This window comes from Lynx canadensis, chromosome D4 (genome assembly GCF_007474595.2).
Source record: "Lynx canadensis isolate LIC74 chromosome D4, mLynCan4.pri.v2, whole genome shotgun sequence".
In the NCBI taxonomy this organism is placed as follows: Eukaryota; Metazoa; Chordata; class Mammalia; order Carnivora; family Felidae; genus Lynx; species Lynx canadensis.
In genome coordinates, this window is record NC_044315.2 from 31,997,978 (window position 1) to 32,023,119 (window position 25,142).

Below are 25,142 nucleotides of genomic sequence, written 5' to 3' on the forward strand. Positions count from 1 at the left end.
TGTAAGCAAGAAAAAGATTGCATGGAAATTGATAGGTTAGAATCTTTAAAGCACAGGTAGAACTGTATATATCATATGCTTAGGCAGATAGGTGATAAGACTAAGAAAATTAAGGTAAATAAAACTCTTGAAAGGGAATGAGATTGGGAGGGAGCATGTCAAGTGCTTCTGAGGTAAACAGTTCTATTTCCTATCATGATTGATGACTGCAAGAATGTATACCTTATAATTGGCTATACTACACATTTGTCTATGCAGTTTTCTGCATTTGTGAATATTTGACATTAAAAGTTTTAAAAGGTGAAAGAAGAGAAAAAGTTACCAAGCAAATTCTAACCAAAAAAAGTACACTTTTGATATAGAATGCGTTACAGAGATACAGAGCCATTTTATGACAGTTTAAGAATCCTAAATCTCTGTGTACCCAATAACAAAACTTCAAAAATATAAACCAAAGTTGACATGTTAAAAGGAGAAATCCACATATAAATCCATAGTCACAGCCAGAAAGTTTGAAGAAGCTTATGCAAACAGGTATAAACTGTGTCTATGAGGAGTATGGCTTGGTATCTGAAGGACTTTTCTTTTTAATAAGAGGTCAACTTTTTACCCAGAAACTTACTGTATTTACTGGAAATATATTTAAATCTTTTATTTTGATTGATAGAGTATCATTTTATCTAGTATTTAATTTATAAGAAAACTGTCTTGTTCCTAGATAATCTAGGTGAAGTCTATAAATTTTTTTCCTAATATTACACTAAAGTTACACTTAATTTTGAATAGTAACTAGTCACTATTTGACTTTTCCTGCCATTGGAAAGCTCAAAGTGATTGGAATAGCTATAGTCCCAATTTGTAAATAGACAAAGTTCAGTGGGTTTCCTAAATGACTCTTAATTATTTGTATATGATTTAGATTTTGCTGGCAGAAGTTAACTTTTCTTCTTTTTTTAAACAGGGGTTCTGAAGGAAAATTAAATGACTGCCAGATAAGATTTGTAAATGAAATCTTTAAGATCGAGAAACCTGGAGCACATCCCCTCTCACTGGCAGATGGAAAGTTTTTAAGTATGAATTTTTCTTATGGATTTAGATTACATATATTGTACTTGATTGGTATTTTAACCACCCAGGGAATAACTTTCGAGAAAGTATAAAGCTGCTGCAGATCATACAAATTTATTTTCATGACCATGGTTTTGATCTAAGATCCTTTCTGGTTTAGTGAATTTTTCTCAAATGATAAGATTTGTTTTTAAAAAAACAAATTTTTTTTCTCACCTTGGCATTTTATTGCCATTTTCTTGTTTCGTTTATTATAAATCTGTCCAAATAACATTTCAGTAATTTTGTGGCTACCTACATTGATTTTTAATAATGAGACTTATTTTCATATGAGTAGAGCCTGACAGTAATGATGGTTAAACTTTGAATTTCTGGGAGGTAATAAATGAGGTTTAAATAATCATGAGAATATTAGGACGTAGCCCTACCTTTTCACTGTGCATATTGTATTTGCTTAATATCATACAGCTGGTTGGTAACAAAGGTAGGGCAAGATTTTAGGTCTTTTAATTCATGATTGAATTGCTATCTTTCCAAATAGATTACTGTTTCATACTTTCTTAATTCTGAATTTTTTGTGGGAAGCAATTTATTGGCTTTATGCCACATGTCAATGTCTAGTATTTTTTGTTTGTTTTTTAAGATTTAAGTAATCTCTACACCTAACGTGGGGCTCAAACTTACAACCCTGAGATCAAGAGTTGAATGCTGTATCTACTGAGCCAGGTGCCCCCAATTTCTAGTATATTTTAGAAAAATAAAGTTTTTAGGCAGACTAAAACGTTCTGCCTAACCTCTTCTTACCACAATTGTGCAAGATTACAGCAAGACAAGACCTTTAACAGATCAGTAAATAGACTTTCATGTTACCAGTCTAAGCCATTCTCATTTTTTGAGACTGCAATGTTGATGTATCTAGATTTGAATTAAGAACCTTTAGGAGTACTCTGTCAGGCTCTGTGCTGACAGCTGGAGCTGCTTCAGATTCTGTCTCTCCCTCTCTGGCCTCTCCCTTGCTCATGGTCTGTCTGTCTGTCTCTCAAAAATAAATACACATAATTTTTTTTTTTTAAAAAAGAACCTTTAGGTGTAGTCTGTAGGAGTACTTGTGTGGTTATATCCTAGGATTACAGGTAACTTGAGTAATTTGAGTAAACCTCTTTAATATAACTTAGTCATTCTCAGTAAAACAGTGCAAAACCAAGATAGGTAAGGTTTTTGTCATCTTTCTATTCTCAGTACCTCTGCATGTATTCTGTTCCCTCTCATTCTCCATATATCTCTTCTCTGCCTAATGCTACTCACATTATAGCTACAACTTGTATGTGAAGAAATCATTTCAGAGCCACAGCCAGACTGCCACTGATCATATCACTCTTCATACCAAAAATCTAAGCATGCCAAAGGCATGTTTTTAGGTCTGTCATGCATCCATTACTTGTATGTTGTCATAGCTCCCTTAGTGAAAGTAAAACAAAATTGTAATCTGCCATTCATAAGCAACAATAGAGTCGAAATTGACTCTTGATTTCAGCTCAGATCATGATTCTCAGGGTCGTGAGATTGAGCCCCATATTGTGAAGCCTGTTTAAGATTCATTCTCTCTCCCTCCCTCCCTCTTTCTCTTTCCCTCTCTCTCTCTCCCCCTCCCTCCCTCCCTCCCTTCCTCCCTCCCTTCCTCCACTTCCTTCACTTGCACTCTCTCTCTCTCTCAAAAATAAAATAAAATAAAATAAAATAAAATAAAATAAAATAAAATAAGGCAGTCACCAGTTAGAAAGATAGTGCTGAAATCAGTGCCTTTTCTCTTCCCCCTCTCTTATTTTTCAGATATGGCTTCCCATTTCCCTTATATTGCTAGATCAGTTCTGATATGGTAAATTTCCTCACAAATATGTTGTGTACATTTGTCAGAAATTCAAAATATAAAACAATATTAATTTAAAAATAGAACTCCCAAGAAGTAATCAGTCAATCTATGTATATCATCCTAGACCTCTTCCTCTATCTACATAATTCATCTGCAAAATTCTGCAGTGGGTGCCTGGGTGGCTCAGATCGTGATCTCACAGGTTCGTGAATTTAAGCCCCGCATCAAGCTGGCTGCTCTCAGCATGGAGCTTGCTTTCAGATCCTCTGTCCTCTCTCTTCTGCCCTCACTTGTGTTTTCTCTCTCTCTCTCTCTCTCTCAAAGATTAATAAACATTAAAAAAAAATTCTGTAGTCCTTTTTGAATTTTATATAAATTTACCTTAGTTTTCATAAAATCTTCCCAACCATTTCTCTTGACATTTTAATTTTTGGTATTGTGAACATAAAGATTTTTTAGTATATATACTGTATATTTTAAAATTTCAAGGGAACAGTTGGGTAGAAGGTGTTTGGATTTTAGTAGGTTGCCAGAGTTCTGAACCAATTGACAAATAAGATAAAAAATCAACTGGGTTAGAAATGCTATTTCTAGGGGTGCCTGGGTGTTTTAGTCGGTTAAACGTCCAACTCTTGATTTTGACTCAGGTTATGATCTCAACATTTGTAACATCAGCTCTACGCTGACTATGGAGCCTGCTTGGGATTCTCTCTCCCTCTCCCTCTGCCCTTCCCTGGCTCATGCGTGCATGTGCTCTCTTTCTCAAATAAATTTTAAAGACAAATAAAGAAATGCTATTTTCTATTATGTTAAAAAGTATGTTGGGGGCATAACTTGAATGAGAACCAGAATGGGCTTGCTAACTCTTAACAGCCCTCCCCTTCCTACTTTAGCATATTCAAGGAAAGGTTTGGGTCTGCAGAGTACATGGTATTTAATAGTTCCACTTATTAAGTAGTTAGATCCAAACGACTTTAACAGAATGTAGTATTCCCTTGAAATTTATTTTTTTATTATGAATATCATTGTCAAATTGGCTTACATACAACACCCAGTGCACATCCCAACAAGTGCCCTTCTCCATGCCCATCACCCATTTTCCCCTCTCCCCTACTCCCCCACCCCATCCACCCTCAGTTTGTTCTCTGTATTTAAGAGTCTCTTGTGGTTTGCCTCCCTCCCTCTCTGTTTGTAACTATTTTTTCCCCTCCCCTTCCCTCATGGTCTTTCCTTGAAAGTTAAAGATACCTTATGATGCCCTGGTGAGTTCACTGTATTGCCCCTGGACATTTGGGGAACTTCCAGCTAGCCAATACAAATTTTTAAGGCAAAAGTATACATTATCCCCATGGTTGCAGGTAGTGATGCCTGCTGTGCCAGTGCTTTATCCCTGTAATTTTGGTAAGTATAGAATGAAGCTCAGGCATTTATTCTTAAAGTCCCACACTTGATTATTCTTTGTGATTTTTTTCTGTTCATTAAGAAAAGCTGTATGCTATCTATTTTCATGCGTTTTTCTTTATAAGATTCATAGATAATAAAAATTATTTTAAGACTGAGCTTGTTATAATTTTGTTCTTACTAGGGAAAAATGATCCTGAGTGTGATATTTGTGGTGGAGATCCAAGTAAGAAGTGCCGTTCTTGCTCCTGTCATATATGTGGTGGGAAACAGGAACCCAACATGCAGCTTCTATGTGATGAATGTAACATGGCCTATCATATTTACTGCCTGAATCCACCTTTGGATAAGGTCCCTGAAGAGGAATACTGGTATGATTATCAGGGTTTTTTTGTTATTACTGTGTTAAGAATTGAATGTGAAATATGTATTTAAACCACAAAAAGATTTCTTAAGATATGTAATGTGTATTAAAGCACTTAAAATTTTATAGCCAGTGGTTTATTGGCATTGATAACTTTGATTATTATCACAGCTTGTGAACCAGTCTCTAGCTGTTTTTAATCCTTGCAGTTCTTCCTCTAATATGGAGTCTGTGTTCTTTCAAAAATGCAAATCTGATTGTGTTAATTCCTTTGCTTCTCAGGTTTTATGTTGCCGTGCAAGGCCTTGCACAATATTTTTTTAGTTGATTTCTCCAGGTGCATTTCTTACCATTTTCCTCTTCATTTTCCCAAATACTCTACAGTCTAGCCAGATTAAATATCTTTCAGCTCCTTAAGTAAGTCCAGTTCTTTCTCTCCTCTGGGTTTTTATACTTGACACATTTTCTCTTTGAAACCTATTCGTCTTTGCTTAACTTTAGGATATTTATCCTTCAGGTTTTCACTTAACTGTGATTCCATCTGTGAAGCCTTTTTGGGTGGCCTCTCTATCCCTCAGCTATTTTAGATGTGCCTGTTATAGTACTTAATAGTTATTTAAGTGCTTAATATATGCTAGATGCTAACAAAGTGTTTTACATGGATTATTGTATTTAATCCTATGAGGTTAATAAGTGGAACCAGGCACTAAGGTTAAATATACCAGCCAAAATCTCTGCTAAGTAGTCTTAGCTACAAAACAAAATCATTAGAAAAGAGACTGGGAAGAACATGCTCAAAGTAATAATGAACTTTTTCATGTCATAATAAGTTTTTTCTTCTTAAGCTTTGGACTATTGCTGGTGTGGAGGGTTAAGTTAAGGAATGACATACTCAGAAGTACGGGCATTCCTCAGAGATAGTACAGGTTCCAGAACAGTCTGGTAAAGTAAATATCACAATAAGGCAAGTCAGATGAGCTTTTTTGTTTCTCAGTGCATATAAAATTTATGTTTACACATGATGCTGTAGCCTATTAAGTGTGCAAAATACTTTATTGCTAAAAATGCTAGCCATCATCTGAATTTTCAGCAGGTCTTAATCACTGATCACAGATCACCCTGACAACATAATAATATTGAAAAAGTTTGAAATATTGTGAGAATTACCCAAATGTGACACAGAGACAGAAAGTGAGCAAATGCTATTGGAAAAATCACACCAATAGACTTGCTCGATGCGGTGTTGCCACAAAAGCTTCAGTTTGTAAAAAATAAAAAACCACACAGTATCTGCAAAGTGCAATAAAATGAAGTGTGCTTGTAATAACATTACAATTGGGTAGCTGGTGTTACTGTAAAGAATAGATTGTTTTCTTCCCTTTGGCCTATCCCCATCTGTTGGGAGGGTTGTTACTGTATTACCACAGAGGCTGTAAGGGTGGGTGGAGGGAAGGGATGTAACTTCTTCCTTTCACCCCCTTCCTCTGCCTTGCGTGGTCACAGCCTGAATTTTATCATCTGTAAACATATTTCCTCTAAAATCTCATATATTTTTCTTCCCTTTTGTTTCTGTGGACAGTATGTTCCTGCTTCTCTAAAATGCGAACCCTTCTGTCTGCTTTCACAGTTCCGTATCCCTTTGCCTTTTCAGGAACTTCATTCCTACGGTGAATTCCTCTCCCAGATTGCCATTGCTGGGTTATTCTCAGTATCCTATAATCTATTCAGTCACACACACACCCTTCCCTTGATCCCATTTCTTTGCTTCCTTTATGGCAAAGCTTCTCAAGAACTGTCTGCATTGGTAATTTCCATTTCCTCTCCTCCTGTTCATACTTGAGCTCTCCAACTGGACTTTCCTTCTCACAACTCCACTATATTTGTTTAAGTTAGGCTCACAGACACATTTCGTGTTGCCAAATCCATTGGTCCTGTCTAAGCCCTCTCTTACTTATACTTATCAGCTCTCTGTCTTTATAGATTTTATGATACCATATGACCTAATTTTCATCCTACTCCACTGGCCTTTCCTTCTTAATCTCTTGTTGGTTTTCTCATATCTACCAGATTTTGGAGTTTTCCAGAGCACTATTCACTTGCTTTTTGTTCTTCATGCTTGCTCCCTAGATGACCTCATCCTATCATGAGACTTTAAATATGAAGCTAATGGTTCTAAATTTTTGATATCTTCATAGCTAATCTTCCCTGGGCTCTGTATTCCTGTATTCATTCAATTGCTTACTTGACAAGTATCACAAAAGTAGTCCAGCTGGAGATCTTGATTTCCATAAACATACCCCCTAAAACCTTCCTCCTCCCTCAGTCCTCAGTAAATACTACAGTCATCCTGTCTACTTGCTCAGGCTTAAAAGCTAAACTTCATCTTTGATTCTCTCTTTGCCCTCCTTACATAGTCCACATCCAATTATACGTGAGCAGATCTTGTCAGTCCTGCATAATCTTTCTCCACTCTCACCCTTCAGTCCAAACCAACATCTCTTCCCTGAACTGTATAATAAACACCCAACTTGTGTCCTTGCTTTCACAATGCTTACCAGGTGTCCTTTCTCCCATAGCAGCAGAATGATCTTACTAAGTCTGAATCTGTTCAAAGCCCCCTAGTGTCTTCCTTTTGCACTTAGAATAAAACTAAGCCCAATGCCATCAATGACCTGACCCCTGCCTGTTCTATAACCTCATTGCTTATCTCTGTGCAGTTCAGAGTTGACCTAAACTTCAGCTTCCCAACCTTCATGTTTTTCAAGGCATACCACTCCTTCTTATGCCTCGGGACTTTTATACTTAATGTCTTTTTGCCCGGAATGCCTTCCCTGGCTTCTTCTCAAAGGAGACCAACTGACTCCTTTGGTCTCAGCTGGAATATCACTTCAGAAACTACTCTATCTAAAGATACGTGCCATGTTTAATCAGTCTTAACATCCACATAACCCTGATGTATTTCCTTTATAGAACTTGTCACTTCCTGAAATTGTTTCATTATATGTACTAGTTTTCCTTAACTACTCTGTACAAACATTTTGATCACATTTATCCCCAGTATCAAAATAGTGCCTGACATAGGAGGTTCTGAGCAAACCTGATGAAGGAATGAAGGTTTGACCATCTTTTCTATGTCTCCAAATCATTTCACCTCTGAACTCATTTTCTCATCAGAAATAGTACCTGCTTTGCCCCTAAGATCTCTGATAAAATTAGTTGTAAAAGTTAGCACATCAGGTAAAATTAATTTTGGGAAACCTCCTGATTTCTCAGTTAGAAGGGATTCTACTTGGTATTATCTGTTGACTTCTACATTTTAATTTTTGCCTTGATTTTGCATCTGTATATCACAACTTAACTGATTTTCTCAGAATCAGTGACTGACTTACATTTTTCTTTCCTGTAGTACTAAACAAGATATCTCATAATTAGGCAATTAGAATTAACTGGTGGGCATCGGTGTCTTTTTTTCCCTATAGACCATATGGATAATTATGAAATGGAAAGTATAGGCACATTTAAGATTAATTAATGCAGGGAGAGGCCAGTTGATCTTTGTTAGGGTATTCCTCAAGTTTCCATTTCTTGCTGACATAGGAATAGCCCCATCTGATTCTATAGACATATTTATTTATACTTTGCTCTTTAGAAATGATTTAAGGTATCTTATAATGATATATAAGTTATAGTAGGGTAACCAACTACAAATAGGCTAAAGAAAAAACAAGTATAGGGAATTAAAAAGAGCTAGGGATAAGGCTAATTAACATAAACAAGCATCCTTGAATCCTCTATATTTGCTGTGATAGACTATACGTTTTGACTTGGAGAGTTCTAATAACTAATTTAGATGGGAAGATGTATCAGTTGTATAGTTGAACAGTCTAGGATCATCTATTCTTGCTACTTTTGTTTTAATAATAGGAACTTCAAATGAGTAAATTCCATTCTCCAGGTTAGTGATAAGATCAGAGCGCATGCTGCCATTTGAATTGGACAGCTCTGGCTTTTGAACTGAATTTGAGATTCTATGATATTATAATCTTTCACATTCTTTAAAGGAATGATAAGGGTTTTTTTTTCTGCTACCTTAACCATATAAATATTTTGAAAAGTTTAATACTAAAATGCCAGCTGAACATCTATATTATACACCAAGTATTACATCTTAAAACATTTTCTGACCTAGAAAGGCCATTCTGTTACTGGCTTTAATATACTATATTAAAATTCCTTTCTCTTTTAAAGGTATTGTCCTTCCTGTAAAACTGATTCCAGTGAAGTTGTAAAGGCTGGTGAAAGACTCAAGATGAGTAAAAAGAAAGCAAAGATGCCATCAGCTAGTACTGAAAGCCGGAGAGACTGGGGCAGGGTAAGGAAGAAAGTCATCTTTCCTTCTTAGCTATAATGTTTTAACTGTAATGCAAGTTATAACTGATACCAACAGTAGTAGTGACATAAATTACATTTGCCGTATCAGAAATATTAAATAATTTTATTGTTTATTTGCTATAACTTAATTATGTGTTAATTAAATCATATAAATTATGTATTAATTATGCAGTTAGGTTTCTGTTTTGTTCTCATTTTATTTGACTTTAAGATTTGGCTTTAAGGGTTGACATAACCAATTTGTCAAACAACTTGTTCTATAACTTGTAGGGGATGGCCTGTGTTGGTCGCACTAGAGAATGTACTATTGTTCCTTCTAATCATTATGGACCTATTCCTGGGATTCCTGTTGGGTCAACATGGAGATTTAGAGTTCAGGTATGTTTTAAATTGATTTTGTTGAAAGGGTAAAGTTGTAAAAAATTGTAGCAGTGTCAGCATCTATTGATTATAAGTGGGCTAATCTAGGTTGTATCGCATGGCATTCAGTTGTTACAATGAAAGATTCTCTATAGGATGGGTAGACTCTTCCACATAGTTTAACAGGTCCATACATCATGGAATTAGGCATCAGCTGTGCTTTTTTTAATCATTTTTACTGTTTTCTAGATATGATAGTTAACATTATTAAACTTTCTAGAGAATTTTTCTTGCTGAGAATTTAATATTTGAAATATTAGGGGTTTCTTTCTTTAAAATTTGTGGTAAGTTCTCATTTAATGTTATTGAAGTCCAAGAAAGCTCATTCCGGGTGTTTTGTTTGTAGCTTATCCTCCGGAATGAATGTTAAGTTGTTGGTCAAAGGAAGTGCCAGGTGATCCAATGATAAAATCACTTGTCACATCTTTTCCTGTTGTATTCATTTCTAATTTCTTTATTATAAAGGTAATTTTATCATTATAGAGATTTTAAAAGTTTTTTGTCCTCATTTTCTGTTTCTCAGGCACCACCACTTTGAAGTTTTAGCTGTTTCTTCTAGATTTACCTCCTTATTTCTAAGTAGCATGTTTATACTGCTTTTGTCTTTGTATTTTAGTTTTATTAACTTCTTTCTATGGTTGATGAGCATTAAGTTTAACACACTGTGTGTCTTCCCATGTTTGCAATGGTTATATTACAATTTTGGCTAAATACATATGCATGTTGTATAGTATGACTCAAATCTTTAAATACAGTAAAAAATACTACAAATAAATACAATATAATATAAATACAATAAAAAGTACACTTAGCATATTTTTAATTGCCTTGGGTTTTTGTTTGCTTCATTCTTTTTTTATATACCTGTCACTAATTCATTCCCAAACTTTAAAAGCCCCCATTAATACTGTCTCAGATGTGTTTGCAGTTGTTAGCCTGAGCAGTTAGAAGAATGGATTTGCCATTTAGGAAGTGGGGAAGAATCAGAAGAGATTTATTGTCATCAGGATTGATGAGGTTGAGAATCAGGTGGTCCCATCTTCTGAAGTACCTGGTGTTTTCAAGGCTTACACTCAGGTTCTGAGGCTTTTATTAGCTTCTCACTGGCTTCTAATGTGTGTCTTTCCCTGCCCCACTGTGCACCGTCCAGGGAATTTGAGGAACACAAAGTAACGCTGTTTTAGTGAGCCAAAATTGAAGATCTATGGGGAGAAGCAGTAGGCCATTGAAGTAGTAGAATAGCATGATTAAACTAACGAATTGGGTAGCATGTTTGGGTAACATTGAGTAGTTTTGGTTCAAACATTTGCCCTATGAAGGAGAAGCTGGAGAAGATAAGAGTTAAGGCTGGGAACATGCAGAAGAATGAAACTGGACCACTTTCTTACACCACACACAAACATAAATTAAAAATGGATGAAAGATCTAAATGTGAGACAGGAAACCATCAAAATCCTAGAAGAGAAAACAGGCAGCAACCTCTTTGACCTCAGCCATAGCAACTTCTTACTTGACATTTCTCCAGAGGCAAGGGAAATAAAAGCAAAAAATGAACTGTTGAGACCTCATCAAGATAAAAAGCTTCTACACAGCAAGGGACACAGTCAACAAAAGTAAAAGGCAAGCAACAGAATGGGAGAAGATATTTTTAAATGACACATCAGTTAAAGGGTTAGTATCCAAAATCTGTAAAGAACTTACCAAACTCAGCACCCAAAAAAGAAATAATCCAGTGAAGAAATGGGCAGAAGACATGAATAGACCCTTTTCCAAAGAAGACATCCAGGTGGCCAACAGACACATGAAAGATGCTCAACATCACTCATCATGAGGGAAATACAAACCAAAACCACATTGAGATACCACCTCATACCAGTTAGAGTGGCTAAATTTAACAACTCAGACAGCAACAGATGTTGGCAAGGATATAGAGAAAGGGGAACTTTCTTGCTCTGTTGGTCGGAATGCAAACTGGTGCAGTCACTCTGGAAAACAGTGTGGAGGTTCCTCAAAAAATTAAAAATAGAAGTACCCTGCGACTCAGCAGTAGCTCTACTAACAATTTATCCTGAGGGTACAAGAGTGCTGATTCATAAGGGCACATGTACCCCAGTGTTTATAACAGTGCTATCAACAATAGCCAAATTAGGGAAAGAGCCCAAATCAACTGATGAATGGATTAAGAAGATGTGGTGTATGTATGTGTGTGTGTGTATATATATATATACACACACAAACACGCACACACACACACACACACACAATAGAATACTACTCAGCAATTTAAAAGAATGAAATCTTGCCATTTGCAACAATATGGATGGAACTGGAGGGTATTATGCTAAGTGAAATAAGTCAGTCAGAAATAGATATATGATTTTCACTCATATGTGGAATTTGAGAAACAGAAGAACATAGAGGAAGGGAAGAAAAATAAGTTACAGAGATAGAGGCAAACCATAAAAGACTCTTCAATACAGAGAACAAACTGAGGGTTGATGGGGTGGGGGGTTGAGGGGGCAGGAAAAATGGGAGATGGGCATTGAGGAGGGCACTTGTTGGGATGAGCACTGGGTGTTGTATGTAAGTGATCAATCACGGGAATCTAATCCTGAAGCCAAGACTACACTGTGTACAGTGTTAGCTAACGTTGCGATAAATTACTTTAAAAAAAAAAAAGTTAAGGCTGGCAAAGCAGATAGGAGCCAGATTGAGAGAGAGTAATGTGTAATACTTAATTTGGGCTTGGTATACAATAAGACCATTTAATATATTTTAAGCAGTTGAATATTAAAAGCAGAATTGTTCTTAAAAGTATTTTCTGTTTGTGATCGGTAGAATGGGGTTTGAAGGGAAAAAACTGGAGGCAGTGAAAAAGGGGGGTTAATGACATTCATGACTCAAACTAAGATTATAGCAGAAGTAGAAAAGTAAAGACTTGAGAGATTTAGGAGATTGAGTCAGCAGTATTTGTGACCAAATGTGTTTTAAGAATAGAGAAGAATGATGCAAAAATGACTCTTGCCTTTCTCATGTGGCTAGGGAGCAGTGCCATAATTAAAGACAAGAAATAAGGTGGGGAGGGATCTGGGCCACTGATAGCAAATTCTGTTTGACCCAGGTTGAGCTGGAATGACCGGTAGACATAAAATGATGATTATTTAATAATTATTTTGAAACTTGGAATTCTAGATCTGAGCAGTTTTAAGAGTCATCAGCTTAGTACCTAAGGGATATGTAGTTAGAAAGAAGTAAAGTCGGGGAGGAAAGATAGAACTCTGGGTAACATTCAGTTCTTAGTTGGAGGGTTTTAGGATCCAATAATACATACGAAAGCATTTTGTAAACATAACTGTTCAAAGGTATTTTGAGACTCTCTTTATTTCATAGGTGAGCGAAGCGGGTGTCCATAGGCCCCATGTTGGTGGAATTCATGGTCGAAGTAATGATGGGGCTTATTCTCTTGTCCTTGCTGGTGGATTTGCGGATGAAGTAGTAAGTCATAATACAACCTTGTTCTTTAGAACCATTCTTAATCATTCAGTAAAATACAGAAGTTTTGTGTAGGGTGTATAAAACCCCATCTTTTTTTAGCATAGTTTTTATGTTGAAGTCACTTCTATATAAGTTATAAGAAAAGTCAATTGACAGTCTTCAATCTTTACAAGTGTTGATTTATGTATACATGTGGTTGCTGATTATTGCAATGAAAACATACTTTACAGAGCTCATTTTTTTTATTAAACTTTTTATTTTGGGATATTGCAGATTGACATGTAGCATTAGAAATACTACAGAGATCTCTGTGCTCTTTACGCATTTTCCTCCCAATGGTAACATCTTGCAAAACTGTAGTACAGTATCACAACCAGGATATTGACATATTGATACATTCAGGTCACTGAACATTTCCCTTAACCACAAGTATCCCTCCTTGTGCCCTTTGATAACCACACATACTGTATCTGCTCTCCCTCAACCCATCCCTAACCCCTGACAACCACTAATCTGTTCTCCATTCCTATAATTTTGTTGCTTCAAAGATTTTTATAATTGGGGTCATCTGGGCGTCTCAGCCCATTATGTGTTTGACTCTTGATTTTGGCTCAGGTTATGATCTCACAGTTGTGAGGCTGGGCTCCACACTGATCATGGAGCCTGCTTAAGATTCTCTCTCACTCTCCCTCTGCCCCTCCCCCATTTACATACTCTCACTCTCTCTCAAAAAAATAAATAAATAATTTTTATGAGTGGAATCATACAGTATGTGACCTTTGGGAATGGTACTTTTTGCCCAGCATAATTCTCAAATTGTGGCATGTATTAATATTTTATTCCTTTTTTATTGCTGAGTAGTATTCCATGATATAGAATACAGTTTGTTTAACCATTCACTCATTGAAGAACATTCAGGTTGTTATAGTGTTTGACTTTACAGATGACTGTGATAAATGTTTGAGTACAGGCTTTTGTTGTTTTTTGTTTTTTATAAACGTAACTCTTCATTTCTCTGTGATGAATGCCCAGAAGTGTACTGTTGGGTTATATGGTAGTTGAACATTTAGTTTTTTAGGAAGCTGCCAAATTGTTTTCCAGAGGGATTATACTACTTTACATTCCTATTATCAGTGTGTAAGTGATTCAGTTTCTCTGCATTCTTACCAGCATTCAGTGTTGTTGCTTTATTTTACTTTAGCCATTCTGATACGTATGTAGTGAGATCTCATTGTGATTTTAGTTGACAGTTCCCAAATGGCTGATGATGTTAGGCATGATTTATTTGCTTTTTTGCTGTGTGTATAGCTTCCTTGGTGGTATATCTTCAGGTTGTTTGCCCATTTTTCTAATTGGGTCACGTTTGGTTTGCTGTTCATTAAATGTGTACTTTACATGTGTTTTCTCCCATTCTGTTTCATTGGTTTGTTTTCATGGTATATTATAATGATGAATTAGAGTAGCTATGGAGAAGCCAAGATGTAGTATGCTTTCAGACAAAGGTAGAAAAGTTTGCCATTTTTCTGACTGGCAGATTTGGCAGTACGTTTGCATTAGCATGGCAAAGGAAACTGAAAATGGAAATATTCAAGTTAAGTCTTTGAGTACTCCTTTAACATGTATATTTTGAAGTTGTATTTTTCAGAAATACAAAGGGTGTTGTATAGTTTATTACAGTAGGCATTATTTTTTTTTAAGGCTCTGTAAGAAAACAAGCCAAGAGTAGAAACTCTTTAACATGTTTTTAGCATCGACCCAGTTGTGTTTGATCTGGAGTCTCACATTTGTGTGTGAGACTTGCCTAATTATTTTACCCCAGTGAACCTCAGTTTCCCCATGTGTAAAATAGAGAAAATAGTATCACCATTTTATATCAAAATAATTGATGTTAAATGAGGTAATTTATGTAATCTTGGAACATAACAAGAATTCAAATAATTGTATTGTCTATAGCAGATTATCTTAAATATATGAAACAAACATGTAAAGTTGAAAATGAGTGCTAATTGAATTCAGGTGGGTATTATTACTTCCCTTTTTCCCCATCTTTTGAATATAGTTACTAATCAAACATTAAACATTTGCAGTACTGATGAGCTCTCAATGATGTGTATTAAGCAGTTAAAGAATGTTAAATAATGTAAGAATATTTTAAGGCTAAAACACATAGGCTTAGTTCACCAACTAAGATGTATCTGGAGATGTTAATATATTTTATAAGCATTTTCAATCTTTTCCTCTTTTATCATAGGCAGATCATATGTACAGAAATAGGTGGAGGAAACCTGAATAAGCTCTTTTTTTTTTTTTTTTTTTGGTTAGAAAATGATTTGTTTTGAAACCTTTAATTTAGTATAACATCCATGGAACCAGTGATCTTTGTTCTGTCCAGATGAATGGACATGAAACTACTGAATACCTGTTGATAAACTGGTTAATATTTTAGTCCAGTAACTTGACAATCAAATGCTAGTTTTAGTGCCCTTTGTGACCTCACTTAAGGAATGAGGATCCACAAAGCTGGTCTGCCTTTTAGTTGTCTTGAGAAGTAGTTTGCTTAGTGACAGGAACAGATTCTGGAACTAAACAGTTAGGGTTTGTGTCCTGGTGCCATCTCTTACTAGCTAAGTGACTTTAGGGAAGTTAATGAACCTCTTCCTCATCTATAAAATAAGGCTTTATGATACTTTACATCACAGGGTTGATGTGAGGGTAAAAAGAATCCATGTAAAATCTTAGCCTAACCACACACACACACACACACACACACACACACACACACAGTAAATGGAAGTGTTACCAGCAGTAGTGGTAGTATCCAGTTTTGCAAACATGTAAGGAGTATTAGAAGAGAGAAACTCACAGAAATTGCAACTGTATTCTATCTAAATAGCCTTGAATTAAGGAATCATCAAAGGTGTCTGAGAAAAGTTTAATGATGTTAACTATGCTTTAGGATATTTATCTGATAGTCTTTGGCGGGGGGTGTTGAGAAGATTTGAGATGAATTCCTTTTGCTTGATAAAGGTGATGGCAGGAATGGGAACATCCAGCTTATTGTGTTAGACAGCTGCTTTACAACTTGAAAAAAGAGTAGAGACTGGGAAATTGAGTCACTGTGGGGCAGTGGTATGTCCCCTCTATAAATGATGACTTCTTATGTGAGGGGTTCTCAGACAGCAGTCTTTAGGCTACTGGCTCACAGGGGTACATGGACTTAAAGATGTAATAAATTTGGGCTGATCATTTTTCCTTAGGAAAATTAGTCTGAACTAATACCGACTGAGCTCTGACAGTCTGACAATTCTTTTTTCCCCAGTGACAGTTAAAGTTTCTATTGGTGTGACGATTAAAGTAAGGATGAGTTAATGACATAGAATACAATATGAGGTAGAATAACTATTTTTACTTATTTGCTGCTTGAAAAATAATCAGAAATGTTTTTGTTCTTTCGTTTTAAACAGTACTGAGCTTAGATTGTCCCTATTCTCTCCTATTCCCCACTCCCTTTTCCTTTATAGCACTGCCACAATTCTAACTTCAAAAGTTGACAGAGTTGGGGTGCCTGGGTGGCTCAGTTCAGTGTCCAACTCCTGATTTTGGTTCAGGTCATGAGCCTTAGTCTTTAAGATATAGTCCTCAGTATTGGATCAACAAAAACTGAAGTCAAGGTTTTTAGACAGATAAGAACACTTACTAGACCATGAGATTTTGGGGGGACCTGGGTGGCTCAGTCAGTTAAGCATCCGACTTTAGCTCAGGTCATGATCTCACGGTTCATGAGTTAGAGCCCTGGGTCATGAGTTAGAGCCCATGCAGGGCTCTGTGCTGACAGCTCAGAGCCTGGAGCCTGTTTCAAATTCTGTGTCTCCCTCTCTCTCTGCCCCTCCCCAGCTCACAGTCTGTCTCTCTCCATCTCTCAAAAGTGAATAAACATTTAAAAAAATTTTTTTTAAACATGAAATTTTAGTTTTGACTTTATCCAAAGGAAAAACAAGATGCAAAATAATTGACCTTTATTACAGACAAGGATTTAATAGAGAACACTTCATTATCTTGAGTTCAGTCTAAACTAATTAAAATCTTGCAATAAAGAAGTAACACTAATGGGTGGGGGAATGGGCAAGATGAGTGAAGAGGAGTAAGAGATAGAGTCTTCTAGTTATGGAATTACTAAGTCATGGGAATATAAAAGACAGCATAAATAATATAGTCAATGGTTATATTAGCATTGTATGGTGATAGATGGTAGCTACATTTGTGGTTAGCATAGAGTAATGTGTAATTTTGTTGAATCACTATGTTGGATGCCTGAGACTAATGTTACATTGTGTGTCAACTATAACAATAATAAAAAAAAAAAAGAACCACTATTTTGATAGTGCTAATAGAATTAATTTGTATACTGATACTCTTCTCAATTGATTTTGAGTACTGATTCAGATAGAAACTTAGTAATATCAATATAAATTTATAGCTATTACAGAGATATTTGTGGAGCTAGTTTATGTAATACCTACTTCCTTTGGCATGTTTTTTTCACATTTACTAGATACTTTATACAGATTTTAGTTTTCAAATTCTTTTCCAATGTTCTTTTTAATGCTAGGTGATTTTTTTTTATCTCAGTGTGATTTGAGTGAACCTGTACAGCGTGAAATGTGGGGAACTTAGTATTCTGTAAGGATTTTAATTTTGAAATTTAACAGCAAACTTGGGTATGACATCGATTGCTGATGGGAAATCAGATACAGAGTATTTACTGAAATGATACTCTGTAAAAACCTACAAGCTAATATTGATGTTTATTTTAATACCGTTGAATTAAATGAAATAATATTCCCAGTCCATAAGACCTTATTTTCTAGCATTCTTTTTTTTAATTTTTTTAAATGTTTGTTTGTTTATAATGTTTATTTGTTTTTGAGAGAGACAGACAGACAGAACAAAAGCAGGGAAGGGGCAGAGAGAGAGGGAGACACAGAATCCGAAGCAGGCTCCAGGCTCTGAGTTGTCAGCACAGAGCCTGACCTGGGGCTCAAACTCACGAACCGCAGGATCACAACCTGAGCCAAAGCTGGCCGCTTACCCGACTGAGCCACCCAGGAGCCCCTGTTTTCTAACATTCTGTAGATTATTGGCTTATATGTATAGCATGAGAATAGCCACATTTAGAAGTATTGGAAGCTATAACTTTAACATGATCAACTCGATAACTTGATATAACTTGAAGGTATACTACATACACCGCATTTAAATTTTGTCTGATTTTGGTATATACCTTGAGAGAACGTGTAAATTCATAATATCCTAACCAAGTGCTCTGACTGTAAAACAAGAATTAGTGAAATTATATTGGGCTTAGGTATCTTAATGTTGAAATTTTTCTCCTGTAGGACCGAGGTGATGAATTCACATACACTGGGAGTGGTGGTAAAAATCTTGCTGGTAATAAAAGAATTGGTGCACCATCAGCTGATCAAACATTAACAAACATGAACAGGTATTCTTTACTGTTAGAGTTTGTAAAGTCTATTTATTTGGGCTTTGTATAAAAGTTTGATTATATTAATATAATTTGTAAGTTATTCTGTAGGGCAGAATCTTAAATTGAGAGTTAAAAATCTAAATTTAAAATCCCATTATCTGATTATATAATTGTTTATAAGTGTTGTAACTTATTTCTTTATATTTTGTAAATAACATAATTCCCAGTCTTAATACATGTGCTTTACATTTTAAAACATGTTGAAACCTTTGAAGGAAGGGAATCTAATATAAGTGATATTGAGAACAAGGTGGCTTATCTACTACCTCATGGATCAAAGTTATGTTTTACCCAACACAGATTTGTCTTTTAAAGTAACAAACTTCTTTTTAGAGGAAACTCACCAATATGAAGTAGGTTTAAGATTGGGAGCCCACATTTGTGGGCATAAGTGAAATATCAGATAAACTTAAAGCTATACTCAAGGTGCTTTTAGGATTTATAATGTCTTTTAAGTGTTAGAATGTTTAGTTATAAAAGTGACCTTTTCTAACTAAATGCTTATAAAGCATTACAAAAGAGCCACCTTGTGCTGACCTTTGTTCTATAGAGGTATTAATGATATGCCAGCTTCCCTGGGAGCAGAAAACTTGACGACTTCAAAATGTTTTAGTTCATAAATGCATGCTAATAGCAATAATAATAAAGTGACCCAGATCATCAGATAGCAACAACCACATTATAACTTGTCATAATTTTTAGATCAATTTCATAAAGTCAAAATTTTTGTATCCTATTGTTACGAGTGTTTTATGGATTATTGAGTAAAAATGAGTATTTTTCTTTGAATCTGAATCACTCGGTTTTAAGTAGTGTGCCCTTAATTTCTGATTACCGTGTGAAGTAAAGAATATACCAGTATGATTTCAAGAATTTGTTGCATACCAAATTACATAGTCTGTTTTTATGTCTTCCTTCTCTATTATTTCTGACAGTAGGATTATTTAACTGAACCAGCAGAGGAGACAGGTCAGATTTGCTGGTGAAAACATTCCTGAAGTAGGAGTCCAGTCCCTAGTTAGTCTTTTTCTAGCGAGAAAGCAGCTCTTTAGGAGGAATGATCTTAAAAGGAGTTAGAAATATTTTGATGTGTTTTTGTCAGTGAAAGTATATCTTGAATTTTTAAAAGTGCTTTTTTAAGTTGTCTCATCTGAAGATTATATTTACCCTTTAATAATAATGAGTTATTTTGCTTGAATGAGATTTGTTTCCTAACTACCTGCACTTGTAATGTAAATGGTAAATATTTTTCAAGCTTTTAAAGAATCTAAGTATAACCCTGTTTACCATTATGTTACAATCTCAGAAAATAATTGACAAGTTGTAAAAATGTTTGTATTTAAGAGAAGGTAGTGAAAATAAAATTCTGACTGAAAACAATTTAGGATTGACTTACCATAGGGACTCTGACATCCATTCAGTTAATTTATACATTAAGTTTTGAGTACACATTGTGATTATAAAGACCTCTTGAGCAAAGATACATATATGTTTCATAAACATGAAAACCAAGGTCAAAGACCCTTAGCTCTGACCCATATTACACTTTTTCCTGACTAGTGTATGGTCCAGTTTATTTTTCCTTCTCCACTAAGAGGGAGTTTGACCCTTGCTTCTTGCTTTGAGAAGGTTGTTCCTATTTCTTCTCAGCTCTTTCACTTTATGAAACTGAAGTGGGCAGCAAGGTATCCTGGCCTTCCTTTATCAGGGCAGTTAGAAACAACCAATTGAGCTGCAGACTAATGGTAAAGCCTTGTTTTGCATAGTTTGATCTTCTTGGAATCTCTTCACATACTTGAACAACCTACATACTTAATGTGAAAATAGAAGTGAGTTATTAATGCCAGTTAGTGGTGGCAGTTCTGACTAAAGGTCCTTGTAAGTACCAAACTATTCTGTTCATTAATGTGAAAATAGTACTTATTCTTTTCCTTGCTCTTTAAGAAGATGAAGTATGTATATCTCAATAGGCATTCCATAAATAAGATATAATACTAACACTAGAAGATTGGATACATTTTCTTCTACCTCCCAGAGATTTAATGCATCTCCCTTTGAGATTAAAAAAAAATAACTTGGTAAACTCCAACTATTTGACCACATTTATGAAAGTTTTTTTTTTTTTTTTTTTTTTTTTAACAAAACACTGTATTTACTTTAACAATATAACTGTGATGAAGAGATTTGGGTAGATTAGACATTTCATCTTAGGTGAATTTCATTTGAAGCTGCATAAAAAGAATTATGCCCTGAAAAAGTATTTTGTATCATATCTGAATTTACCAAATTGGGTGTGTGTGTTTTTAACCTTACATGTTCTCAGTGGTGTCTTGTCACTTAAGTTAGGAAGTAGGTATCTCAGAGGAAGAATACTAATTTTAAATAGTTTCTGATTTGGTGGGAACTTTGGGGTTTTTTTGTTTGGTTTGGTTTTTTTTGTTGTTTTTGTTTTTTTGGCAGGACTAAGTTCTCCCAAGAAAGGTCTTCTAACATAACCTTACTGATTAATTACTACTAAGTGAGTACACATACTAAGGAAGCTTCAAGTAAATCAGGTGCTGCTTCTCACTCACTGTTCCTCCTTGTTCATGTGTCATCATAAAAATAGTGATCTGGAGGAGCCAAAAATCTTTATTATCATGATTTAGTGCAGGCATTTGATTGCTTCAGTTTTATTTAAACTTACCTTTTTACTAGAAATCTTTAAACGATAATTTCATATTAAAATTGTTCTTTAATAACTTTTAAACGGTAAGGAATCTCTATCATCTGGAATGTGGAAAGTAGACCTAGAAAGGTCATTTGTACCTTGCTGACAAATTTATTTTTCTGGATTTCTTTCTACATTATTCCAGCATTATACTTCACTCCCTCCCTTATCAAAAATAACTACTACAACAATCACTTGCTTTAGTGTCCAACTTTCTCCCTTCCCTCGTTATTTAAAAAAAAATTCCATGTATTTCTAGTTGTTTTCTATTATACGTGGCACAGATGTTATTACTTTCAGAAGAACCCTACAGGCTATCTGAGAACCAATCCCCTGGCTTGGGGGTGACATCAGAAAACTGATTTGTCTTCTCTGCTGGTGGGGGAAAGCATAATCCTATTATCTGGAATAATATGGAAAGAATCATAGAATCTTAACTATCAGGTAAGGCATAATTCACCTTTTAATTGAGCTAATAATGCGATTATATACTTAAAGATTACTTGGTATAAAGACTTTGTTTTATTTTTTAGGGCATTGGCCCTAAACTGTGATGCTCCATTGGATGATAAAATTGGAGCAGAGTCTCGGAATTGGAGAGCTGGTAAGCCAGTCAGAGTGATACGCAGTTTTAAAGGGAGGAAGATCAGCAAATATGCTCCTGAAGAAGGCAACAGATATGATGGCATTTATAAGGTGCTCTATCTGGCATGACATCTTGTTAGTCATTTTTCCTGGGCTTTCAAGACAGGGTTGCCACAGGGAACTACCCTACAGTGGGTGGGCTAAAGGAAGTAGTAGACCACCTTAGTTGGTATCTCTACTTTTTCTGGAAATGTAACAGATATACAAAGTGAGCTCCTAACCTTGATATTTTTTCTCTTAATGCTTATTTGAAGTCCATAAGGGCAGAGTTCTGTTTTAGGTTAAGTTTTTTATAAGTATATATTCTCTGTGATAAAACTATTTAAATAACATGGGCATCATAGATACTCATTGTTATATCTTTCAGAATTATTTTAATTATAATAGATTTTCAGAGCCAAGCACATTATAATTGTTCAGATAGGTTGTATTGTTTTAAAAAATGGAGGCATTTACTGCCACCATTTTTATATCCTATTATGCGAGATTCTATTATTGAGCATAATCTTGTTAATATTTCAAACTTATAGCAATGGGTACTTATGTGGGAACTACCTTAATTAAAAATCAAGGTAAAAACAGTATTCTAGTGATTTTTTATTTACTATTCTTAAAGCAAGTATCTTTTGAAGTTGCATTCAGTTAAGTCAAGTGTACTTAAACTAGTAATGTGGCATTATGAATAAGTCTAAATATTAAATCTCAAACTAGTACTGAAATAATTATGATTTAGGTGGTGAAATACTGGCCAGAGATTTCATCAAGCCATGGATTCTTGGTTTGGCGCTACCTTTTAAGAAGAGATGATGTTGAACCTGCTCCTTGGACCTCAGAAGGAATAGAACGGTCAAGGAGACTATGTCTACGTTTACAGGTTAGATTACATTTGTCTAGGCTACCTGTATGCTCATAAAAACACACACCTCTGTAGTATCTTTGTGCCTTAACACTGGATACAGCTCACAGCAATTGATCAGTGGACTGTAAGGGGTGAGGAATGAAATCATTCAAGTATACAGAAGGAAAACAAATAAAAAGGTAGTAGCATTCTAGGTGTCAAACTGCTCTAAGACCAAGAATTGTGCTTGGGAAAAACCAAGCCTTCAATGAAAAGTAAAATAGTTGTAATTCAATTTGGAAATGACTTGAACAATGAAGGAGAGGGATACATAAAATTAATATAGAGAAGACCTTAAGAAGGGAAGTTTATCATAGAGGGCACAGGGGGTGTGTCTCTGGTAGGGGAAGGGGGAGGTGGCTTATAGAGTGGTCTGCTTCTCCTACCCTTCTCACTTTTCCTCACCCCTTTTTTCTCTTCCCCCTCAAAGCTGCTTCCCTGTCCTGTCACCACCTTTAGTGCTTTGCCTTTTTTTTTCCCCTTTGCCCATGTTCAGCTGTTAACCCATATAAGACTTTGTTGGTTTTGTATGCATAATGGATGGTATGGCTACATTCCCCCATCCACTGCCTATGCACCCTAGACTTTGTCCCTGACACTGACTTCAGAGCATGGTTTGAGTTCATCTTCCATCATTCCCCATTGTTGTGCTTCCTGTAAAGACTACCAGCTTTTCATTTCCCCTGGCTCTGCCCACACTGCATGTGTAGGGGCTGAACTATGGGCAAGTGTCTGACCACCCAGGCAGGTGAGTGTGTGTTTTCTAGTGCAAGTCTGTGTCTGTTTTTGTTTTCTTTTTAAACTTGTAGAATTGATTGTTTAAATGAGACCCATCAGCTGAGAAAATAACTGCCAATATTCTTTTTATAACAATATAAAAAAATAACTTGTTAAATCCATTTTCAAAAGAATTTTTCAGATTCATTGTTCAGCAGAGCAATGCTCTAGATAGGTTAGATTTGAAACTAAGCAGAAGCATGTAAGCTCATCTACTATGATTAAGTTAAAAACATCATTGATGGGGCCTGAAACATGTTGAGCTTTAAATATCAGTGTTATCAACAAAGCATGTTCTCCCCATAAGGGTAGCCAGTAAAACACAAATAGGTAGAATTTTATTCCTTAAAGTCTAACCTTTAGCTGATAAAGAATTCAGTAATTTAGTGTCTTTAGGTCCTCTAAAAGCCCCTGTGCCCCACCTTATTTTGGGAGATAAGAAATTTGACCCTTAATGTTGTGGGTGGGTTTGTTTTGTTTTGTTTTTTAAAGATTGGCTCCACAATTGAGTGTACTACCATCTCTATGAGTACCATATTGTGCTGTGTGGTTGATCTCACTTACCTTCATATCTAGATTCTTTAATTTCTTCCTCACACTTTTCAAGCCACCTAGTCAAACCTCCTGAAAACTTGTCTTTCCTCTTTTAGATCTGAAACTAAGATTATTATTTTATAAAATGGAATGTTTAACAGTCAAAACTGCATGGTTTTACACTGAATTGGGGATTTTAATAGTCTTCTGTCCTTTAAATGTTTGTTTCCTTTATATAAAGTCTTTCAGTTTAGGGAAAATACAGACTCTTACCCCACCTCCCCTTTTTTAATTTCTCAGCAGCATCTAGAACCCCTTTTCTCTGTGAAACTTAAATCTATATTGTACTTTTTCCCCCAACAGTATCCAGTAGGTTACCCTTCAGATAAGGAAGGGAAGAAGACTAAAGGACAGTCAAAGAAGCAGGCTAGTGGAGCCTCAAAAAGGCCAACTACAGATGGTAGGTAATGATTGCAAACATAAGTCCTAAAATCATAGTTTCTAATAAAGAAAAATATTAAGAGAAAAATTTGAGAAACTCATAAGAAATTAAAAGCAAAGTGAAGGATTTTTTGGGGGTGGAGGGGTGGTGGGGGGCTTTCTGTGTATTTTAATAGTGTCAGAGCCAAAATAGCAGCAAACGTAGTATTCTAAACTCCATCGGAAGTTAGATGCTGCTGTGTGTAGGTTATCTTCATGCTAAACATTAACTGGTACCAGTTAACTCTTAGGTCTCATAGTTGTGCTTAGAACCGCTAGTAAACCTGCTCATGTATTTTTAAATAAATCTAGATGATTGTCCAAGTGCCTCCAAAGTGTTAAAAACATCAGATTCAGCAGAAGCAGTTGAGGCTTTCCAACTAACCCCTCAACAACAACATCTAATCAGAGAAGATCACCAAAACCAGAAGCTATGGGATGAAGTGCTTGCATCTCTTGTGGAAGGTCCAGTATGTAAAGATTTTTTAAATAATAATGTTTTATTATTGACATGATGAAAAATAATTTTCCTTTGCAAGT

The 25,142-nt window shown here is 35.5% G+C and overlaps 1 protein-coding gene across 2 annotated transcripts in view; it reads left to right on the forward strand.

Annotated features, from left to right (window-relative positions):
- UHRF2 (ubiquitin like with PHD and ring finger domains 2) overlaps positions 1-25,142 on the forward strand; it is an 87,668-nt gene that overhangs the window by 47,282 nt on the left and 15,244 nt on the right. For both annotated transcript variants that reach the window (XM_030294294.1, XM_030294291.1), the window contains exons 5-14: positions 962-1,071; positions 4,524-4,710; positions 8,952-9,075; positions 9,366-9,473; positions 12,906-13,010; positions 18,407-18,513; positions 21,802-21,964; positions 22,647-22,787; positions 24,486-24,582; positions 24,915-25,072. In XM_030294294.1, coding sequence (XP_030150154.1) covers positions 962-1,071; positions 4,524-4,710; positions 8,952-9,075; positions 9,366-9,473; positions 12,906-13,010; positions 18,407-18,513; positions 21,802-21,964; positions 22,647-22,787; positions 24,486-24,582; positions 24,915-25,072 — 1,300 coding nt within the window. The remainder of the gene's footprint in view (positions 1-961; positions 1,072-4,523; positions 4,711-8,951; positions 9,076-9,365; positions 9,474-12,905; positions 13,011-18,406; positions 18,514-21,801; positions 21,965-22,646; positions 22,788-24,485; positions 24,583-24,914; positions 25,073-25,142) is intronic.